At 39.3% G+C, this 22,981-nt stretch overlaps 1 protein-coding gene across 2 annotated transcripts in view; it reads left to right on the forward strand.

Moving 5' to 3' along the window:
- The window catches only part of ptn (pleiotrophin), a 53,096-nt gene that overhangs the window by 25,772 nt on the left and 4,343 nt on the right, over nt 1–22,981 (forward strand). Inside the window, exons 2-5 of one of the 2 annotated variants that reach the window (XM_012918406.4) lie at nt 11,666–11,728; nt 13,105–13,196; nt 14,578–14,751; nt 19,155–19,316. In XM_012918406.4, coding sequence (XP_012773860.1) covers nt 13,106–13,196; nt 14,578–14,751; nt 19,155–19,316 — 427 coding nt within the window. In that variant the 5' untranslated portion in view covers nt 11,666–11,728; nt 13,105. The remainder of the gene's footprint in view (nt 1–11,665; nt 11,729–13,104; nt 13,197–14,577; nt 14,752–19,154; nt 19,317–22,981) is intronic. The other variant, XM_004548395.5, reaches the window with a different exon arrangement.

Raw genomic sequence — 22,981 nt, forward strand, 5'->3', positions numbered from 1 at the left:
CATAACAACAATGAAAATGAAAGTCGTTATTAAACTACTTTTTTTCATTCCTTAAAGTGAAAATAGAAAGCACTAGACAAATCTGAAAAAAAAAAAAAATGGCTAGCACAAAGGTCCCAACTGGACTCAAACTACAGTCTTGGTGTCCAACCCATAACATCAAAATGTGAACTTTAATGGTGTCATAAAAATTTATATCTCTTGGTGTCCTGTATTGCTGCCCCGAGTGTGCCAAGGCACCAGTGTCTTGTGTGCATCTCTGCTATCTATGCCAAAGACATCTGACTTCATTCGCTCTTAATTTTCATCTAGTGATATTATTCTTTTACTGCCTTCATCACATATTCATAGTAGCTTAAAAAAAAACCATTTTTCTCATTTGAAACAACAATTTCTCATGCTAACCCGTTGGCCCTTAGATACTCTTCACATTTTATGCCTTTTGACCAGTCTACTACAACAAATTTTGAACAACAATTTTGAAGAGTAATTTAGAAAATCACTTATTGAACAATAAACAACTGAATGAATCATTAATCCTTAATGTTTCATTGGTGATGTTAACGTTCATCTGTGCTGAGGAAGTCCAAATTGGTGATGGCTAACCAACTGGACATAGTAACAGTGGACAAGCAGAGAAAGAATCCATGGTAACAGATGTAGCTACACCAAGTGATTAGTGATGGGATTTCCGGCTCTTTTTAGAGAACCGGATCTTTCGGCTCAGCTCACTAAAAAGAGCTGGCTCTTACGGTTGTTTTGTTGCTTTAATGAATTTATTATTAACAATAATATAAAATTATGCACAAAAGGAATTACTAATGTAAAAAAAAGTGGTTCTATTTATATATGTTTATATGTAAATATATGCAGTGGCCCCTAGAGACAAAGCACGTACAAACTCCAAAACACATTTCTAGCGTTAACTGAACTTCCAAAACAGAGCTACCTAGATCACTTAAATTACACAGTTGAAAGCATATGTGTATTGTTTGTGTATTTATACACAAGCATTCATATATATTCAAATAATTTAAAAAAAATGTTCGTTTACCTGTTACTACCACACACCAAATCCGGTCGTTGGTACTTGCTGGCTTGTGTAGCCACTAGGTAACAAAAGCTCAACACTGCCCCTAGCATCCTGGAGCACTTCTGTTGTCTTTTGTACGTGTTTTGAGTTTTTACGTGCTTTGGAGTTTGTACGTGCTGTGGAGTTTTTACGTGTTTTGGAGTTTGTATGTGCTTCAGAGTTCGTAGGTATTTTGAAGTTTGTACATTCTTTGTCTCTAGGGGCCACCGTAAATATACTTTTATTTATTCACTCCACATAAAATGTAATAAATAAATCATATAATACAAAAACCAACTATTCACATTTCAACTTTTAAATATTTAAATTTCCAGCTTTTTCCTTTTAAACAAATTTAAAGTGAAACAACACAAAATACCACAAACCACAACACAATTAAATATAAATTGATTGATTGATTGATTGAATCTTTATTTTGAACATGTTGAAAAAGTATAAAAAAAAAAATAGAATTAAAAGAGACAAATGAACAAAGCAAACAAAAGGAAAACGAGCAACCACAACTCCAAATAACGTCCAAAAGAAAATGCATATTCTCTGTTATATGGGCCTGCATGAATAAACTTTCTGAATCCTTTATCATCCGCAACTGAAAATAGTTGTGGATGATTACTATACCTTTCTAATGTGACGTTGTTGTCCCTGGCTCTCTTTCTCTGTCTCTCCCTCCCGCTCTGTTCTGTCGTAAAGCACAAGGCTCGCGTGCGGAGTGAAGTGGAAAAAAAGTGTGAGAGAGAGGGCGAGAGACAGAGAAAAAAAAAAAACACGGCTCGCGTCGTTCACGTCAAAGACCCGGCTCTAAGAGCCATTTCGTTCACGACCGACACATCACTACAAGCGATAGCAACATCAAGTAGAAGGAAAACAAGATGCTGGAAAAATACCAAAGGCTGAGAGAGGAGTAAGGGAAGATGTTGAAGGTAACATCACCATGGTGAGAATGGGAGAGTGCTTCCAGCAGATTCCAGTAATGACATCTGAGATCTCTGTCCACAACACAACACATAAAGATGGAGAAAAATCCCAGTGAACTCCAAGCGAACCAGAATGCAGTATTACGAAGTAGTGCACTGTTCCCCACGCTCAGTGAAATGGCAGCTCAGGTGCCTTTATAATCTCATGCCCATGCTTGTTACAGGGGATGTTAATCTGTTTACGGAAGCCGACCAATCAAAAGACATTCGGGTGATCAGGAGCTGCAGCAGCTAAAATGCCTGATTCGAGAGAAAGGCCTAATTAAATGGCTGCAGCGGAGTGGTGTACGATAAATATGGAATATTTTTATTGTAAATTATGCAAATTATATATAAAATTCCGATTCACTTAGAGTGAGTCTCAGTGCTGCTCCAAAATAACTTTGTCCTCACTCAAATGTTCGTGCACAGCATCTTATATTTTAACATTCTCTGATATTTGTTTTAAATGTTTACCCTCGGAGGCAGAACATGGTTTTTTTTCAGCATTTTGCCAACTTATCTCTACTTCACTAAAAAAGAAAACTTTATTGAAAGTTCGCTTGACTGCTGCAGTGCTCCAGCTGCCAGCTTTCTTTGTGCAACCTTTGTAAAACAAAAAAAAAACATAGTTAGAATATTAGAAACTTTAATTTGTCAATAAATTTTAATACAACTGTAATTTTTCTATATTGCAGTTTCATAACCCTAAAAATTGGGATGACTGGAATTTGTCACAGCGATAGTATGGGGCTCATAATGTTCTCATGCAGCTAATAATATATTGGGGAGATGAGAGTGAGGATAAGCAAATGAATGAGTGTTTGGGGGTATAATATAATACGATCGTCGTGATGGAGGCATTCATGCATAAACCGAAGTCTTCAATTTCGTCTGTTTCAGCTCTAATGCTCTCACACAGCCTTTGCCTGCCATCCTTGTTATTATATTTTTTTTTTTGGGGGGGGGGGGGGGGGGGGGGGGGTTGTTGGTTTTTGTTAATCAGTAAACAAGCCTATTTTACACTGCTCTTCAGACTTAGTTTCATTTTGAAGACTCAGCACACAATACACACAAGCTGAAACACACACAGAGGATGCCACACATGCTGCTTTTGTTCTGGAGCATGGCTCCCTGGAGGCTTCGCTCAGGCTGTTCTGAGAGATACTGTAGTAAGGACCATCTTCACATACCCTCTCCCCCATTGTCTGACCTTTACAAAACACAAGTGGCATTTTCCTTTAATCATCTGCACCTAAACACGCAAGAAACGGTGCCGTGCCACATTTAAGGCATTCTACAGTCCCACGGGAAAACGATTCACTTTCCTTCAACACCGAACCTGGAGGGATTACTGCACCTAGCAGCATTTTATCAAGCTTTCACTCACATTATTTACTGTGTAGGTATCTACATTTTGTAGATACATTTTTGCTCTGTGGGTGTTCTGTTTTTGTTCAGACGAAGGGATCTCAAACTCTTAGGCAGAAAAAGGTTGCTCCTTATAGGGAAGACAGAAAAGTCTAGGTAGAGTGAATCACAACTGAAGTCCAACAGAACAAAAGGAAAACCAGAGGAGTAAGAGAATAAAGGCAAACCACACAGAGGCACGGGCAGACCTGTAGAGAAGTTGTTAAAAAGGCAGGAAGGAAGGCATAGACACTCACAACTAAGAGGCAGAAAAAGTAAACACTAAGGTACACGAGGGAGGTGATCTTACAAGCCAAAGACAGGACCCTCAGCCGTGACAGTGGCTGCATATTGGAGCTATATGCTCGACTGTCCGTGGCTTTCTGCCTTTCAGTTCCTTTCAAAGGCCTTCCTTTGTTTTCTAGTCAATATACTTTTCATTTCATCCGTGCTAGAATCTCTCAAAAGCTCAGCTCAAGGAACACACACAAACAGAGAGACTCCTAAATAAATCCTTTCAATATCCCCTGTGTCTAGGTGAGGCATTCACTCCTCTCCTGAATCACAACTACTGGGATGGGAAAGCCACTCAGAAGTGGATTTTTCTGCCTGACTTTTCCCAAGGACACAGTGTTGTGTTGTCTGTCTACTGAAGATAAACAAAAAAAACAATGAACCACACAATGGAAATCTGTCAGTACAGTGGCTTTTCTTTTGTTTTTTCCTCCATCTCTCTCTAAATATCAGATGTGACTTTGGAACACAAATCAATATCCAAGGAGACATTTGTTTTTGCCACATTTTATATATTATTTTTTTGTTTGGAGAACCGATGTCAGTTCAGCTGAATTTTTTTCATGAGGGAGATTTCCAAACCAACAAAGCAAATCTCAAACGGTTACCAGAGTAAGTTCAACTCATATCCTATCAAGTGTCCTGAGAGAATATTTTCGTTAGTAAATCCACAAAGTTTTCTCATGTAAGCGTTCCAGGTGAAATACAAACATTTGAACAAATTTTACTTGATAAATGTTACGTGTATAGAGGAAATGTGCGTTCTTAAGAAAACCACACTTCCTGCCCCATTTATGTTTTAACTGTGTCAGCAAACCGTAACAATGGGACATGATTTTTTTTTCAAGGCTTGATGACGAAATGAAATTAGATACAAAAAAAATGTAGTCCAAATCAAAGCAATGCATGGGTGACATGAAAGGAGGTCAAGGGGATATACAGAAATCGAGCTGGACATGGAACAGGTGCAGTCATGGGTGATGTGCTCTAGAGTTGGATGTCTCGAGACCTGGTCTTGGGCTTGTCTCGGTCGCGACGGACTTTGGTCTTGGGTCTTGTCTTGGTCTCGGATCCCTCGGTCTTGTCTTGCTCTCGCTGTCTTGGTCTAGCTGTGTCAGATCGACATAGTGGTCGGGAGATTTGGAGTAAACAGTATCCATGACACACAATGTAACGTTCGATAATGTGTCACGTGCAAAAGCATCAGCTCTAAGAGCCGTGCTTAGAGAGTGCTTTGTAGTGAATCAGAAGAGTCGACTCCCATTGAGCGAGAGCTGGCTCCTATTTTAATTTCCTTTCGCTGCTCAGCTCTCACACAGTGGCTCAGCTGTGCTCCAATCCCTCCATATTGTGGCCAATCACCTGTGACGATACAGGATAATATCATTATGTGAAAAACAGAGAGTGTGAGAGACGCAACAGTCAAGTGGAGCGTGCGTCTGTCCTCTCAGTAAGTGAGTGAGACAGTAGACAGCAGTGAGGAGGGCTGTGCAAGTGCATCGCAAAAACACATAAATATGCCTAAACGAAGCAGCATCTGGCTTCAGTTTTAAAGACTTTTTTTGGTTCGGTCTCGTCTCGACTTTGTCTTGGTCTTGACTCGGTCTGTCTTGGTCTTGTCTTGGTCTCGATACCCTCTGGTCTTGGTATTGTCTTGGGCTTGGTTTAGGTGGTCTTGACTACAAGTCTAATGTGCTCTTGGGTATGTCAAAAGCTCAAGTTCCTCTAGATCAGGAGTCTCAAACTCCAGTCTTCAAGGGCCGGTGTCCTGAAACTTTTCTATGTGTCCCTGTTGCAACACACCTGAATACAATTAGTACAGTGGCTTGCAAAAGTATTCGGCCCCTTGAACTTTTCCACATTTTGTCACATTACAGCCACAAACATGAATCGATTTTATTGGAATTCCACGTGAAAGACCAATACAAAGTGGTGTATACGTGAGAAGTGGGATGAAAATCATACATGATTCCAAACCTTTTTTACAAATAAATAACTGAAAAGTGGGGTGTGCGTAATTATTCAGCCCCCTGAGTCAATACTTTGTGGAACCACCTTTTGCTGCAATTACAGCTGCCAGTCTTTTAGGGTCTGTCTCTACCAGCTTTGCACATCTACAGACTGAAATCCTTGCCCATTCTTCTTTGCAAAACAGCTCCAGCTCAGTCAGGTTAGATGGACGGTGTTTGTTCAAGGGGGCCGAATAGTTTTGCAAGCCACTGTAGGTCATTAGCAAGACTCTACAGATTTGATTCATGTTACAGCAGTTCATGAGTGAATGAACATGGTGCAATAAAAGTACTTTTAGAAATAAAAGTATTTATTTACCATTTTTACTTTTAGAAGTACATTTTTTCAAACACTTATATTTACTTGACTTTACTTGAGTAGGGTTAGGGGCTGCTACTTCAACATGCAGTCAAGTTCTATACTCTTGCTAATGACCTACTAATTTTATTCAGGTGTTTTGCAACAGGGACACATGGAAAAGTTTCAGGACACCGGCCTTTAAGGACTGGAGTTTGAGACCCCTGCTCTAGATGGTGACTTCCATATTGGTTCTGAGGCAATTATAAAGGGGTTCATATGGAGATTTATCTTGCAGATCTTAGCCAGCATCAGTTGTATCACTTTATAGTGTTAAGACTACCATAATCCTATGTTCAATCTCATAATACTTCTTTTTTCAAGTGAGAATGTGTTTCATTTAGCATTTTTTCTTATGTTTTAGAAACATGAATAAATACAGTCATCTTATGAGACAAATAGCTAGTGTCAAATCTGTCAGGATGTATTGGAGGGAGAACCTAAACACAGGTCACATAAAAAGGCAAAGTAAACAAAAAAACAAAACAGAAATCCAAAAACAGAGAGGGTGATTGATGATGTGGGAAGGAAGCACAGGTGGAAACAATCAAATACAGGCGACTGTAAAGAGGATGGTGCAGACAGTCACAAAGCTGGGAAAGGTGCAACAGCAGGAAGTAAATTTTATACTAGAGACAGAAAAAGTAACCTTTAAAGTACAAAAGGAAAAAATAGACATGAAAGCTAATAATAAACATGATGATAGAGAAGGCTGAGCAAACTAGAAACACAAAGAAGAGCAATAACACCAACCATGACAAACGTGCCACACAAAAAAGTTAAAAAAAAGAAAGAAAATTTTGTGGAGGATCTTGCTTCAGGTGCATTTCAATGGCAACATTGTATCAAGAAGTGTATCATGCCCCCCACTGCCAGCAACATTAATTTGTTGGCAGTGGGGAGCATGATCCAATCTAGGCATTTATGAAAAGAATGAGGGAAGAAAATTGGTATGGGTTTGGCACTTTGCTGCAAAAATGCCTGTATTATTGCGCCTATGATGTTGGGCAGATTTGAGGTTGGAGCACTTTTACAGAAGCGTGATTCTACAGTTTCTGTTTGCTAAGATGCTCAAAGTTGAGTCTCTGTCAGGTTCCAAATTTCCATTTGCACCAGTGACGTGAATCAATAATCAACAAAGACGGTGCTGCTCAAAATTCTACCTGTTATAATACATATTCATTTATTTTTCTTTTCTTTCTTTTTTTATTTTGAGAGTTGATTTATATTTTTCCACAAACCTAAAGAAGAATATTTTTATACCACTTCTGCAGAACTGGTTGATAACCCTACGTGCTTTTCTCTGTACAGTAGGTGATCCATTACATCTTATAGCAGTGTAATACGTTCCCTGACATTTTCAGACTAAACAGAAAGATTTAAAACTGGCGGCAGGTAAAGTTGCAGTCACAGATGTGCAGATGTGCTTAGGGAACACAGATACAGGTAAATGCACATCGCAGTAAAGATTTAAAGGTTTGTCTTCTCTCAGTTCATCTGTACAGACCTCCAAATGACCTGAGTAACATATTTTTAATCACTTGGTAGAAAACTGTGAGTGCTGACTTAGTGTTACCTTTTCTATCATGTGAAATGTTAAAACTGAAAATAGAGAAGCTAGAGAGGCTAGAAGGATATCGGGGAGCAAAAAGCTTACAGGACCATTTTTTTCCTTCACTGCACATTTAGTTTTCCACATGGGGACACATGAGGAGTGAGTTTTTCATTTTTTTTCTTCTGTTCTGATCAGTGTTGTTCCGTCAGTCAGCTTTATGATATGGAACACTTTTGGTTGTCATCCCTCCTTTTATTTAGCAAATGAAATAGAAGAGAGAGTTGTGACTTGTTCTTGTCTGACCTGTTGCTTAACCCTTGTTACGATCCGAAGTACAACTGATTGGAACTCTAGATTGGGGTAATTATTCTCTTTATGTTCACAAAAACAACCAACCCATGTGACCCACTTTACTAATTGTCATTACTGCACATTTGGACTAAACTCCTTATATCACAAATGAAAAAAGATTTCCTCTTGAGCAAGTCTAAATATTGAGTGATGAAATTAGAGATAGCCAAAAGTGTCTCCCATTTGGAAAGCGCATCCTTTGATTTACTTCTGGGAGCCAGGAGTTGTTTAAAAATGTATAATTCATATGCAGCTAAGTGATATTAAATGTATACATATGTCTTATGGTAATATTTGTGTTCATTATAAACACACAGAGGAGCTGTTGCCTAATTGCATGCTCCCCAAATGTATTTATACAAGTTCTCTGATTAGGAACTGGATTGTGAGAGGTTAACAGCTTTAATTAAAGAAACCAAAATCTATTCTTCACAGAAGGGTAATGGTGGAAATATTTTTTGCTCAGCCGGTACAGCTAATAACCCGAGCAATTCCCCTTTTCTTGGGCCATATAATTGATTCATTAAACTGCTCTCTCCTTTATTCCTTCACTGTTGACTCCATCGCCTCCTGCCTTCATATCAAACGCAACCAAAGGATCCGATCGTATAAATAGATTCTCCTTTATGTTCTCAGCAGGGATTACGTCAGTCCGCGAGAGAGGGGAAAGAGATGGGATGTGTTTTGAATGCGGGGTTATTGTGGAGTGGAGGAGCATCTTGTTCGTATTTATTGAAGCATGTGAGGAGTCACTGAAGATCCATCGATCTGTGCCCGGTACTGGCTTTCCTCCTCCTCTTCTTTCACCAGCAAACTCACAGATTTGTTTGGATCAATGGGGCAAATGGTAGGGTTTGATAGGGCTCATTCTTAGTGGCTCATGAGCCACATCAACCACAGGATGTTTCTGATGTTCCAGCTAAAGTAACCCCTTTTGTTGAGGTTTGCAAACATTCACTTCTCCTGTTCCTGCACTGGGGAAAGACGGGCAGTGAGGGGTATTGTCCAAAGACAACCTTGAGGGCAAAAAAAAATCTCTTATTTGAAAAGCACCACTTCACTAAACCTTTACTTACAGCAATTTCCTGCCTTCAATATCTAGTTTGGAATCTGGCAATAATAAGTTCGGCGATGATTAATGACTCTTGCTCTCTTGTGTCAGGCTACTTAGGTATCAACTTTAGCTGAACATTAAAATGTCTAAGAATTTTATGATAATCTTTTATAGACTAGACATAAAAGATGGATGTAATATTAAAGTCTGAAATATGAAACCAATCAAAAAGGCTTCCTGCATTTTTCTAATGACAAACAGAAGTGACTTTTCTTTTCTTCTTCAAACACATCTGAATGTAGAGAAAAAAAACATGGCCTGCTCACTTCACTTTCACTTCATCAACATTTTTCTAATAGGCTTCTACACCCAATGGACATTTTATTAGGTACACCTTACAGTTTAAAATACAGACGCACACAGTCACACACACTCACACATAACATGACATGTCATGTTCAAACACCGGTTTGAGATGATTTGAGCCTTGCGGCATGGCACAGCCATTGACGCAGCCATACAAGGATCCAGGCTTTCATGTTGTTCATGCCAAAAAATGAAAGAAAATGCCAGAAAGGAGTCACGTGAGACCAGGGGAAGTTTTTTTTGTGCAATTCTGGTGAATCAGTGTGAACTGTAACTCTGTTTCCTGTTCTTAGCTGACAGAAGCAGCACACGGTATCATCTTCTGCTGCTGTAGCCCATCTATTTCAAAGTTTGCTATGCTCTGTATTCAGAGGTACTCTTCTGCATACCTTGCTTCGTGTTAGCTTCATTACTTCCGGAAGCAGCCTGGTATCAACAGGGCATTTTCAGTCAGAAAACTACCTCACAATGGATATTTTGTCTTTTTGGGGTAATTCTCTGTAAACCTTAGAGATCGTTTCAGGATGAGCAAGTCCTGAAATACTCAGATCAAGTTAGATCACTTTTCTTCGTCTTCTGATATTTGATTTGACTTCACCTGGTTCGTCTCGAATATGTCGACCTGCCTAATTGTATTGAGCTACTGTCATGTGATTGGCTGATTAAATACTTGCCCTGCAGTTGAACAGGCTTATCTAAGAAAGTAGTCGATGAGTGTAATCCTAATTGCAAGTTTCATGTCTTACTTGGAAAAAAAAGTTCCCATTTTAGTAAAATGGGCAATAAACGAAGTTAAGCATGCAGTGTCCTATTTTTCTCGTTAGATGCACCTTTCATGTTGACCAGTTTAAAAAAATTAGCAAAAAATTGAATTGCTTAAGATGAGAATTCAAAACAGAACTTTATAAACCAATCGACTTACATCACAGTAGCTATATCCTTCCTTTATTTGGAGTCTGTATGTATTTATCTGAATACACCAATTTCCTTTTGGCTACACGGAGGGAAGAGGTGACTTGAGGGACCTTGGAGAATTATGTTTTTTACAAACCCCCCATTGGTTCAGTCAAACTATAGGGGTGTGAGTCATGAAAGAAGGCTGGTTTGTGCTCAGGTTGTAGCAGGAGCCGAGTCTTTACCTTTCTGTCAATGTGTAGAGCTGTAGGTGCCTCTGAGCGTAAAGAAAGTGAGAGAAAGCATTTATGGAAAGCATATGCGCTTGTCCTTTAAGACGGCACTTTGGAAGGCTTCTTATCAAAGTCGAACACTGGCAGCACACATGCCTACTGAAGTATAGTCAAATGCTCAGACCCATCCATCCATTATAGGTGCTGTCATGCTCTGAAAACAGGTACAGTGACTTTCATTTAAATTATTAACTTCTCGAAGAGGAAGAACTTGTCTCCCAGGATCCACTTTCTACAGAGGAAATGGTTAAGTCAGCTCAATTCCAGGACATATTTTTACTTTAACTTGCTGTATGTAGTGCTCATTCAAAGTCATCTGCCATGTCCCCTATTATTATGCCTGCACTGCACCAAAAGCCTATCATTCTTTGTGTGACTAACTCAGGGAACGGCTTTCTTATCTTTTGAAAGGCCACAATGCCTTTTTCTTGGAAAATGATCTTTATCAGTGTGCTTTCATTGGGCTTTCTCTATGAATCTTTTAGAAATCATTGTACATACTTCTTACAGTTGGGATTCAAATTTTTTCCCCCCTTTCATACTTTGGGTTATGGAGATGAATAGTTGTGGACCTCTTAAAAACTGGGAGACGGAGTCTGAAGTATTTAATCAAAACGGGGCTTCTCTGTGAGCTGAGCACTCAGTAAAGTATAAAAACAATCTGCTAGGCAAACTACAGGCGCTGGCATAAGGTCCATTATGAATTTCAGAGAAGTGCTGGAAGACATTAACTCCGGGATAAAACTTACTTCAATAGCAGCAAATAATTAAATATAACATTTGAATGCCTTTACATTTCAGAGGCGCTCACTGCCATAGACTCAACTTATGTGGAATCTTAAGTGAGTGAAATGAAAAGCTGAGAACGCACAATAGGATGGACGGCTCAGATCCAGCTCGTGATTAATTAAAAATGACAAATGTATATTATTTCCCTGCCAGGCTGAACTGTTCTACAAGAATTCGAGCCCAGAGGAGTGTTTCTGGCGTCAGACACTTTGTAATTGCTTCAGTCTCATGCTGTTTCCTCCTCAGAGAGTGCTGTCGGCTAGAGGATCTCACTCAGAAAAAAAGGAGAGGGCAGTAGAGCAAAAAAAAGTAAGCTTTTTGCAGCAATTTCATCTTAGTGCATTAGGCTAGTGGTAGTGACAGTAACAGCTTTCTGCCAATCCAAAACCAGCAGGAGGACTAAATAAGGTCGGGAAATATGAAACATGGCTTTAGTTTGATTTATGAAATCATAAATCAGCTAGATTTTGAATCTCTAATGTCAGCTGCACTGGACAAAAATGAGGCAGATGGCTACATTTCTCAACAGTTTCAATAATTGTACAGTGGCTACATGATGGAGGTCACCTCTGCTTCCTTGCTCTTTTCTTGCTGCAGGTATAATCTTTTCTTGAGCAAATGTTTTGCACCTCAGTAAGCCTGGACTCAAAGCATCTCAAGTCTCTCGAGCCTCTGGGAATATTGCATTTTATGATGGCAAAAAATAAGAATACCTGTGAATTTCAACAATGATTGTATCTATATTAAAAGAAAAAGAACAAATATGTTGTGCTATATGTTGTACATGTGTTGGCTGAGTAATTTGGGCATCTTATATCTAATTAGGCAGTACAACAATGAACTCTATCATTCAGTTAGTGTGGGTCAGATAATTATAAATTATGGGCTATTTACAGTATATTTGCATCCATCAGTAAAGTGACCAGAAGGATCAACTTAACTTGACTGACAATCCAAAAACAGATTAAGTGAGAAACTCAATAACATTCAGGATTCTTTCTTTTGGGTGTAGAAAAAGAGAATTTTGACATTAAATTTGACATAAATGAAATCCGTATAGTGAACATTTCACCAACACCGAGACCAAATTACTTTGAGTGCAGACAAACAAAATGTTGATTTCAGACCCCAGCACTGTGGGGCTAACATGAAACGAGATTTTGCAGGATGTTCTTGTTGATCCGTGTGATGGATGGCTGCATGACGATTGCTTTTCAGGTGTATTTTCTTTTAAATCAGAGCTTTGAAATGTTAGAACATCCCCTCCCACATGCATACATGGAAACCTAAGGGTATTCAGAGCACAGGCAGGTTGGTAGAAAAAACCTAAAATCACATATCAGTGGCAACATCCATAATGCTAATGAAGCCAGACAGCATGGAATGGAGAAGCTGAGGAAATGATGGTTGCAAAGTGGCTTGCAGATATGCCAACTGCCTATAGGATTCAAAGAATAAAATGATCTGAGCTTTAACTGATGTGGAGTGGCAATGATATCAGATTACCTGCTGGGATTGGGGTTTTGTGTCTGGTGTGAACTAAGGGAGTGGATTAGCTGACTATAGTTGCTTATAGAAAAGGTATTTTAAGGAACACAGAATAACTGCTTGATCTTGATCTGTAACATTTAAACCGTGAAGAAGTAGGATTCTCCTGCTAACAGCTGTCTTTTTGGGACTTTCAGAATGAATGGACAGAAGCAGTGGACACGGGTGGCAATAGCACTCCTGGTGCTTACAGTGATTGCAGCTGAAGGAGGCAAAGCAGAAAAACAAGGTGATTCCTTCAAACTGTTAAGTATATAAGTCAGAAGATAAAGAGGAAAAGTGTTAGTTAACCTTAAATTAAGCAGTGTGCATGCTGTCACATTTCACTGTCCTGTTGAACAACTAATTTAGTCATACAAAACTCTTCAAAAAATACAAATATAATTTTTAAAATACAACTTTGAGGATAAAATAATTGGTCTCCTATGAGAATTAACAAGAGACAAATAGGAATAATTTGCAATAAGGAACAAAAAAAAAGTGGAGTAATCCCGCTTGGGTAAAGAAAACACATTTAACCTAATTTAAATTCAGGGGAAAAAAGTTAATTTGCATTGGAAATTAGTGCAAACACCTAAACTCATTACAGCCGCCTTAAAATAATGTGATACAGTCCTAAAGGGGGTACTTTAACAGACGAACATCCAACCATCCATCTATCCTTCCAGTTTCTACCATCTAACAGAAGTTGGTCTGCAATTGCAGAAGGCTAAGCGAGGAATTCATAAACAGAAGATTTAATAAATAAAAATCACGAGCAAGATTGATGTAAGACCTAAATCATATTTCACTGTGGGAAATAACTTCACAGCTGATGTTAAAATCTCAAGTTTTGACCCTCTAGAATACAAGATAACAGAATCACGCGGGTGTCTGGCTGAACACGCACCATTTCAGGAGTTGACATGAGTAATGGAGAACCATGTTATTGGAATACTATATTATTTGTTCTATATTCATTTATTTTAAGAAATTACAAACAAAACAAAAGGAAAACACACCTTGTTTGTCCTAAAATACACAATGAACAACAATCAAGGGGTGTTTGAAACACTATTTCATTTAATTAACAATTTAAACTTTCCCCTTTTTTGGAATACTTGCTACTAAACTCAGCTTAAAAGAAGAATTAAAAACAGCCTTGCTTTTTCAGACAGTTCTTCACCAGTTTAGGTCAGCAGTGTATGAGTGCACTGTGAGCTCTCATTAACTTTTGGCAGCAAGTACAAAAATCAGTGTAATAGAACAAGCACTATCATCGGTTTAGTCTATGTTTTAGATTACCCTCAGTGGAGCTCTGGCCCTCTCACTTCATTAAGTTTCAGTTGTTTTATACTGATAGAAGTAATACAACCTGTAGCTACTAGCCTTAGTAGAGATGACCTGATAAGTTCACATCTCGCTAAATTCATGCCTCGAGATTTGATTCCTTCTGTGTTGCCTTGGGACCCAAATTATGTTGTTTTAAGCCTAAAAGTAGTGACATTTGTTGTCTTTTGTCAGGTATTGTGAGCAGCTCTTTACAAGATCTGTAAACAGACGTTCATGGGGATTCCTGCTCAGCGCTATCTATTTTGATGTTGTGTTATAATATGGATGTGATTCTACAGGAAAGAAGGAACGCAAGTCAGACTGTGGGGATTGGCAGTGGAGTGTGTGCGTAGCCAACGAAGGGGACTGTGGACTTGGCACCAGGGAGGGAACGCGCGCCGGCACTGACTGCAAGCAGACCATCAAGACCCAGCGCTGCAAGATCCCGTGCAACTGGAAAAAGAAGTTTGGAGGTGATAAATGTTCACATGTTGCTTTGTTGAAGTAGGAAAAGAAGGATCTACTTTTCCCAGTAGAATTTAGAATACCTACTGTTTTAGGTTTTTAAATAATTTATGCCTTCTAAATGACCCAGGACTCCCCTCCTTCTGTACAAATACATGGATGCCATCCATCTCCCACCACGTCTCCCGATGATTTATTGTGGCCCGTCATTTACACAAACAATGGTCCCATTTTCAGAATAGGAATGAGTAAGCTAGCTAATTAGAGGTACAACAAAAACATCTATGCAGTATATAATATATTGTCATGGAAAACATAGGAATAATTGCCCGGCATTGTCATTTTCTTTTTTGGGCTTGAGACGGTGAGGCTTTTACAGCCGAAATGTCTTGCAGTGACGAGCCTGTAGGACATTTGTTCCCACAGTAAGGCCTGTCAGGCAAGAGCCTGCTGCTCTGCAATGAGCCTGTCACGAATGATGAACACACTGCAGGAAATAATGGTGCTAACTGGCTACATAGATTATGGTAAATGGCCTGTATTTATATAGCGCTTTACTAGTCCCTAAGGACCCCAAAGCGCTTTACATATCCAGTCATCCACCCATTCACACACACATTCACACACTGGTGATGGCAAGCTACATTGTAGCCACAGCCACCCTGGGGCGCACTGACAGAGGCGAGGCTGCCGGACACTGGCGCCACCGGGCCCTCTGACTGCAAGAAAAGTTTTGGAGGAGTGGCGTTAAGTTTCACATCTGCGTGTTTGAAACTGTGGAAAGTTAGTTTAGAAAATAAAAAAAATTAAAAGTGTGAATTGGCCCTCTTGGCTGGGAATCCTGCAAAATGAGAGCAGTGTCGTTTTAAGTGTGGATACTTTTGTACTTGAAAAAAATGGATAACAGAACCTGTAAGAATAGGTGTGAAAAGACCCTCTACTTCAACCCTGGCTGTTAGCTGCAGCATATCCAAATATAGACCTAAGTAAATTGTCTGTTTGCCATTAATTAATATACTATGTTACTAGTACACTTATTATCTAAGCTCTAGTAGGTAGCGTACTCAAATAAGGAGCTGTATTATATGCCTTTAGCTATGAAGTCTTAAAAGAGACATGAAAAACTGGGATTTTTTTTTTTAGTATAGTTCTAAGAGTCCTGAGCATAAAAGATTTGACATCCCATCTGGCAAAACTCTTACATCTAATTAGAATACTAAGACCCAAAAGACCCTTAAAAACCAACTAGTGAAAACTAGGTTAACGTTGGTTTTCCAGTTTGCAGCACACAGCCCAAACTGTTCTTTGCCTCTTGCCAAAGTATAACACAGTGATGCGAGGAGAATAAATATTAATATAAGAGGTGGGCACAATATTGTAAAACTGGGGTTTCCAGCAGCATGACACAAAAAAGACGAGTACCTATGGGACTGGTGACCAAGGTAACAAACACAGCAGCTAATGGGTCTCATTATAATAAACCGAAAGAGATAAGTCATATGGAGTGCTGAAGTGGCTGATACAATATGAATCCACAGAAAGCAGCTATGTGAGAGCTGAATGGAGAAGAATTACTAGGAAGTAGAAATATTTGGTTCCATGGTGCATTTCTATAAAACTGTTAGCATATGCAGGTTTTTCATAGCACAAAAACACAAGCACATTGCTTCTTTATTAGGTGGAAATGAAAATGCAGGAAAGGAATTAAAATTAATAAATAACTGGATCTCTTATTGCCAGGAAAGGGGATTAATGGTTAGTCATAGAACAAATTCTGCCCACTCCATATAATATATGACCATCCCCATATACTCATATGTCATACAACCAACACAAGCATGCAATATTTTTGCAAAAGTCTCAAGACATCACTTGTTTCTTTATATATATTGTACATACTATTGTTTGAGTACTTACGATTGTTTTTTTTGTACTTTTTATATTTTACATTTATATTTATTATTGAAACTTGCACCAAAGGAGTGGCACTCCAATTTCGTTGTACTCTGTACAATGACAATAAAGGCTATTCTATTCTATATTGCTCAGAAAATGGGAAAATGTTGCAGTGATGAAATGTAGACGTGCACATACAAGAATATACAGTATATAAGGGAAAAACACTAGTTTATACCATCCTTCTTTGAATGTTGGCTGCCTTTTTCTCTGTTCTCTGTCAGCACGATCTTACATTGCTTCGATAATGTTATTTAAGCTCTGGGCAGACCAATCCATGACTGACAGTGCTCCATTGTATGTTTTTCTATCCAAGCATGCTTTTCTATACTCATAATTCGATCAATTCTAGCAAACAACACTGTCTGAAATGGAGCCCTAAACTATGACAGAGCCTCCACCATGTTTTTACTGTACTGTACTGTTGTACCTCTCTCCTGACCTCCTGTCCTCCATACATACTCGTGATGATTAGAAACACACATTTAAAATTGAGATCTATCACTCCCCAAGACATGTTGTCGCAGTCAGTCCAATTCTTATGTAATTTAGCATATCTCAGCCTTTTCCCTTCCTTTAAATGACTGACAGGCACACTTCCTCTGAGACCATTTCTGATGAGTAGATGGATCAGGTAGTCATCAGAAATGGCCGTGTCTCTCAGGTCCTGTGTCAGGTCTTTGCTGCATTTCTTTTCCAGCAAAAGACACGACTTTCACATACCATTCATGTTTTTTTGAGCTATAGCAAGTTTTCAGTTAATAGCTTTTAGGAATCACCTTGTTGGTGCAAAATTGCTTATTTTTATCCGTCACACTGTGTATTATCTTTGGCATTTTATATACATTCAACTAAAAAAAGAGAAGAGAGCAAATGATGTGGTTCTTTGAAAAAGAAAGGTGACTTTTTTTATCCTTGAAATATTTATAGATCAGTATTAAATAGCTTGAAAAACCAAAAAAAAAAATCCTTAAGACCACTTTAAAAATGGGAAAAAATCTTGTTGGAAGCAAAATATAAGGAAATTAGGATGACTCATGAACACGGTACGGTACATAAAATTTATGTGCATATTTTTTAAGATTTTGAAAGCAAGAAGGACTTAAACTAGAAATCATTCCAGAAATAAAGAGTATGTGATATGAAGAATAGATGGTGGGGATGATCTTAGTGATGGTGAAATGTATGAAACAACATCAAAAGCAAAATGTTGGCTGTTTCACGAAGATATTTCATTTTGCATATATGCTGTTTCTATCTGATGGCACTCCAGTTTCTTTAGGCTCTGTAGAAATGAGTTATGACTGAGGTCTTTTTCACTGCTTAACAAATTATATTCAGTGATTTGTGACTTTGGTTTAATGAATAGTCATGAGGGGGTGTTTTCACACTTTTGCAACCATCATTTTTGCCAGCACAAACACTGTATGTTACACTGTATGAAACACCTTACAGAATACATGAGCTGCCTGACAAATTCCTGGTAGTCAGCAAGGGAGCTCTCTCTCCAAGACAATTTACAGCTGTGGAGGCATAGGGTTTTTAAAGTTGGTTGCTCAGGAAGTCCCTGTAGGATTCTTGCAACAATGGCCCTGTCACTCCCCCTCTTCGCTCTTCGCCCCTCTTTTCCTCGCCCCTTCTCCCACCTCTCCCCTCCTCTGATGAGCACCTTGGGATCTCAGAAGCAGTGACAAGGGCGCTGATGCTTTGATGAGAGAGGAGGCAGAAGAATGAGTGTCACATCCTCGAGGGAACCCGGCTAGACTGGGGAAAAAAAATTAATGGAGAGAGATAAGTGGGACATGGACATACAGTACATAAACAAACACTAACGTACACACGCCTGCATGCTTTTCAAACCAATATCCGTAACATACAGTGCATTAGCGACTGTTGCCATCCGTCTAGAGAAATCTTGCACTTCTTTTGGTTGAATTTAAGTTGTTTAAAATGTATGATGAAATGAAAGCACCAGCAAGACCTCGCCCCAAACATCACGAATATGTAAATATATAAAATTGTCCTCCTCTAAAATGACATCTATCCGGGAGCCAGGCTCTGCTTGATTACATTCATCTTTTAGAAGGTTTCATCATATCAAGAATATGAGACTCAAACTGTGAAGCATCACCGACTCCAGCAGGAAAAAACATAAACACACTTTACTTTGTTGTTAAGAAAATGGTCTCATGAAGGCACTTTGTGAGCGGTGGACAGTTTCTCTTGATGGAAGAGGGTAGGCAACTGCTCATCAAACACCCATTCAAAGTCAATGACTCAGCACTCCCCAGGCTCAGAGGCTTGTTACAGTCACTGATTACAATGAACTCCTTTTAAAAACAAATGTAAGATGTGCAGGTTTCCTTTCTGAACCCGTCCATACCATTCTTTCTTCGAGCGACTTCACTAACAAAAAGCAGGTGATTTAAAGTCTGATGTCTTTTTTACTTGATAGGTGAATGCAAGTACGACTTCCAGGCCTGGGGGGAGTGCGATCTGGCAACGGGCAAGAAGAACAGAACGGGAGTGCTAAAGCGAGCGCTCATGGACGCGACCTGCGCTGCCACCGTCACAGCCACCAAGCCTTGTGGGAAAACCCCTAAAACCAAGCTGCAAGGTAAGATGACAGAAATAAAACATTTGCTGCATAAAATGCAACTCTCCCATGTTGAGCTGGTCACGAAAGGTGGGATGCGCTAAAGTTGTTATGCTGAATCACCATGTCCAAAAATGTGATATCTTGTACTACTCATTTTGTTGCTATTACTTTTAAAGAGATTAGCTTTTTGGTAAAAATCGTTCCTTGATAGTTAGTTATAATGTCATATCTAGTGTCTCGTATATCATTATTATTAGTTATATAGAGAGGGACGTTTTAAAAGAAAGGTTTCGTTACTGATCCGAGAGCGTGCTCTACTCTAAAAATGAATCCTACCTTTTGTATTTTTTAAAAAACAAGGTTGTTGATTAGCAGCTAAGCTCAGCAGCTTCTGATGACTCACATTGTACAGCCCATATTGCATCTTTCAAGTTGCTGGAAATGAAATTCCTTCGCTGGCTAAGTACACCTCCAGTTCCAAGACTACACCTTGTGGGTGGCTAATGAAAGCAGAGAGACGAGCGTGTTGTAAACCCTCCATTAAATTCCCAGTAAGACAGAATACATGCAGATCCCAAAATAGTCTGAGTAATGGAGCCTTAGTGGAAATTTCAAATTGTAATCTCTTTTCCTCAAAGCAGTCACAATTCTGTTGGCTACCTACCCGTGAATATTTACTCAGTCTGTGGAACATCTCACTAATAAATGAAGGAATCTGTGTTTGTATTTCTTGGCCTTTTTTCCCTCGACAACTGCTCTTTTAAACAACTTCAGACCACAACGTGCACTCACTTTGACCACCAGCCCTACACCTGCCAAGTATGTGTAAGGCTGGTGCCAAGTACATCAAAAAAATTCTACAAATTCCAGTGAGGCTCAATTAGTCCGGCTATTATAGGATCTACTGGTTTGCTGTTTTAGTTTCATCTGACAGCCTTATTTGGTATGTGTAGGAAATAGGGGTGTACAGAAAAGTGCACCGCTTATTGGTTAGAATTTAGCGTGCTAATATAGGAACTGTCTGCTTCCTATTATATAACTTGTACCTAAAAGAAAACGCCAATTCAAAATATTTACAGAAGGAATCAAAATATCATCGTAAAATATAAATCTGGGGTGAAATTAAAGCAGGACAAAGCCTTTTTTACAAGCCACATTCATAAACTTCCTTCAATATTTGTAATGTAAGACAGATCTGTTGAAAACCACCCTACGTACAACACTGGCCTTTTTTGGGCTCGTTTGAAAACTGTTTACTTTCCAGGAAACTCACATGATATTAGGTTGGTTTAGATCAAAAGCCAGACCCACGCAGACACGTGGTCTATATGAAAAATCATTCCGGGACTTTCACTGTTAGATCACTGTAAATAGTTACGGGCAATGTCAGATCACTTCGTTTTTGTAATTAATCGTAGCTGAAGGGATGTTTACCGCTCAGACCTCTTTGTTTCTTCTGCCAAAGTGCTTCGCTGTATCCTGACACGTCCGCACATTTGCCTCTTTTGTTTGTCACGACACATGGGTCAAAATCAAAGGCAAAATTACTTGGGCTTCATTTTAAGTAGGACGGATTGGCGTCAGTAGAGTAGTACAAAGTATGTATCAAGGTATTTGGGAGAATGAACTAATTCTATCCTCGTTGTGATAATAACTGTGTAAATTCAGGAGATATTTATCTTGTCTCCGGCACATCTCAGACTGATTGCATCTCCACTAAATCCAGCAAACCCTTGCAAATGATTTAATCGAGGCAAAGCCAGCTGTGATTCAAATTTATATTCAATCTGCCATCAGTATGATGGAAACCCTCCTACTTAAGTGCTAAGTTGGAGCTGTGAAAGACAGTGTTAAAGCAAGGGTGAATAGGTTAACTCATTATTCAGCTATAAGTACAAGCTTTTAGCTTTCTTCAGTCATGTATAAGACACTAAACTGAGGAATACTTTTGGCCTCCATTTCACAGAGAATGTGAGAATTAATCAGTTTATAGAACATTTAAGGAGCTATAAGATACAAGGTAATTAGAAAATCTGAAAGAAACATGGAATATCTACAATATATCCCTGCCTGCTTGAAAAATTGAGGCAAAACTGTTGATGAGAAGCACTCGATTCATTCCAAATGAGTTGGTGCTTTTTGTCAGTTTTGTAAACAAGGATGTTCCATTGTCCAAACAGGATTATAATGAGTACAAAATGTTGCCAGTGGCCATAAACGGCAACCTTATCACACTCCCCAGATGCCACACGTGCACATGAAGTTTGCACATACAGTTTACTTAACCTTACCATCGCTTTATCAAACAACCACAGTCAGGCGAAGTCCCGCTCTGCAAAGATAAGACAATGTGAGCACTTCTGAGAGACCCTCTCAGTGCAACACGTCTGCCGCTGCAGTGCTGTGAAATGTTGCACATCTGTCTGCAACACTGTTTGTCTTAAGATTTTGTGCCACACACTATTTGACTTTCAAAAGAGGGATCAGTTGAGCATTTCTCTTGGTAGCACATTGTTAATACATTGTGACAGTAGGAACATCTTGAAGAGATGCACTCTACTTACCATCTCTCACACTTTGCAGCAAGTATATGATACTTTTAAACACTTAAAGGTGTATGTGGATTTATGTTTAGAAGGTATAGAAAGTAATTGAATCCATTTTGTTCAAAATAATATTTTACTTAATGTGAAATTGAATGTGTGCTCATTTATACTTCTCAGACCTTCATCTATCTGTGCAACTATGGACATGCAGGTTTTTTTCAGTTTGAGTGTTTCATAAGGAACCAAATGATTAATTTACATAATTAAACAAAATCAAATATGACTTCCTCATTAAATTCTTATCAATCGTTTAGAGATGCTTGATTATATCCACATTAAACATGTAGACAATATCACTGCACATCAGTTCAAGGCGCAGCGCAAGTAAAAAAGTGCAGCATGTATTTAAATATAGTCTGTGACTGTGTCAAAATCTATTTGTTTAGCAGTCATGTGTGCAGCACCGCATACCTGCACATCAATTAAAGCCAGATGCACGGATGCGGTGTGACAACCTAAGAGGTGTGAGAGCTGAGGGCAAAAGAGATGCAGAGCAAGGATGACAGGGGCAGACATGAAGGGAGGCAGTTGGGAAGAGAGACTCGATATCTGTGCGAGGTGTGATATCCCATGTCTGCCAGTTGGAAGATAAGCCTTGGGAAACAGGGGAGCTACTAGGAAACAGAGAGGGGGTGCTGTGCACAATAAGGTTCACATGGTAGGGGGAATTGTGCATGCTCTACTCTGTGAGTCAGGGGATGGCAGAGATACAGTCCACAGCAGCAGAATCAGAGGGCTTATGAAAAGGGGAAAAAAGACCCTGAAAAACAAACCAACACAGAAATGTTTGCCTTAGAGAGACAAAGTGAGAGAAAGAAGCGACCATCTAACCCCCAGCTGGGAGAACATGTCTGCCCAGCCAAATATGTAATCCGGACCAGCCACTTTAGGTTTAGGAGATGCAGCCGGGTTTTCCCTGAGGGCAGCAGGGTTGCTGCTGTGGCGGCAGCATCTGTCATTTGCAGATTTTGAAGGAGACAATGGTAAGAGGCACCTTGGGAGCAATCTGAGATCCAGAGTTGCGTGTCTTTGCTGTCTAGTCCAGGTGAAACACGGACCCTCTGGAGCGAAAGAGAG

Source organism: Maylandia zebra, linkage group LG17 (assembly GCF_041146795.1).
Source record: "Maylandia zebra isolate NMK-2024a linkage group LG17, Mzebra_GT3a, whole genome shotgun sequence".
In the NCBI taxonomy this organism is placed as follows: domain Eukaryota; kingdom Metazoa; phylum Chordata; class Actinopteri; order Cichliformes; family Cichlidae; genus Maylandia; species Maylandia zebra.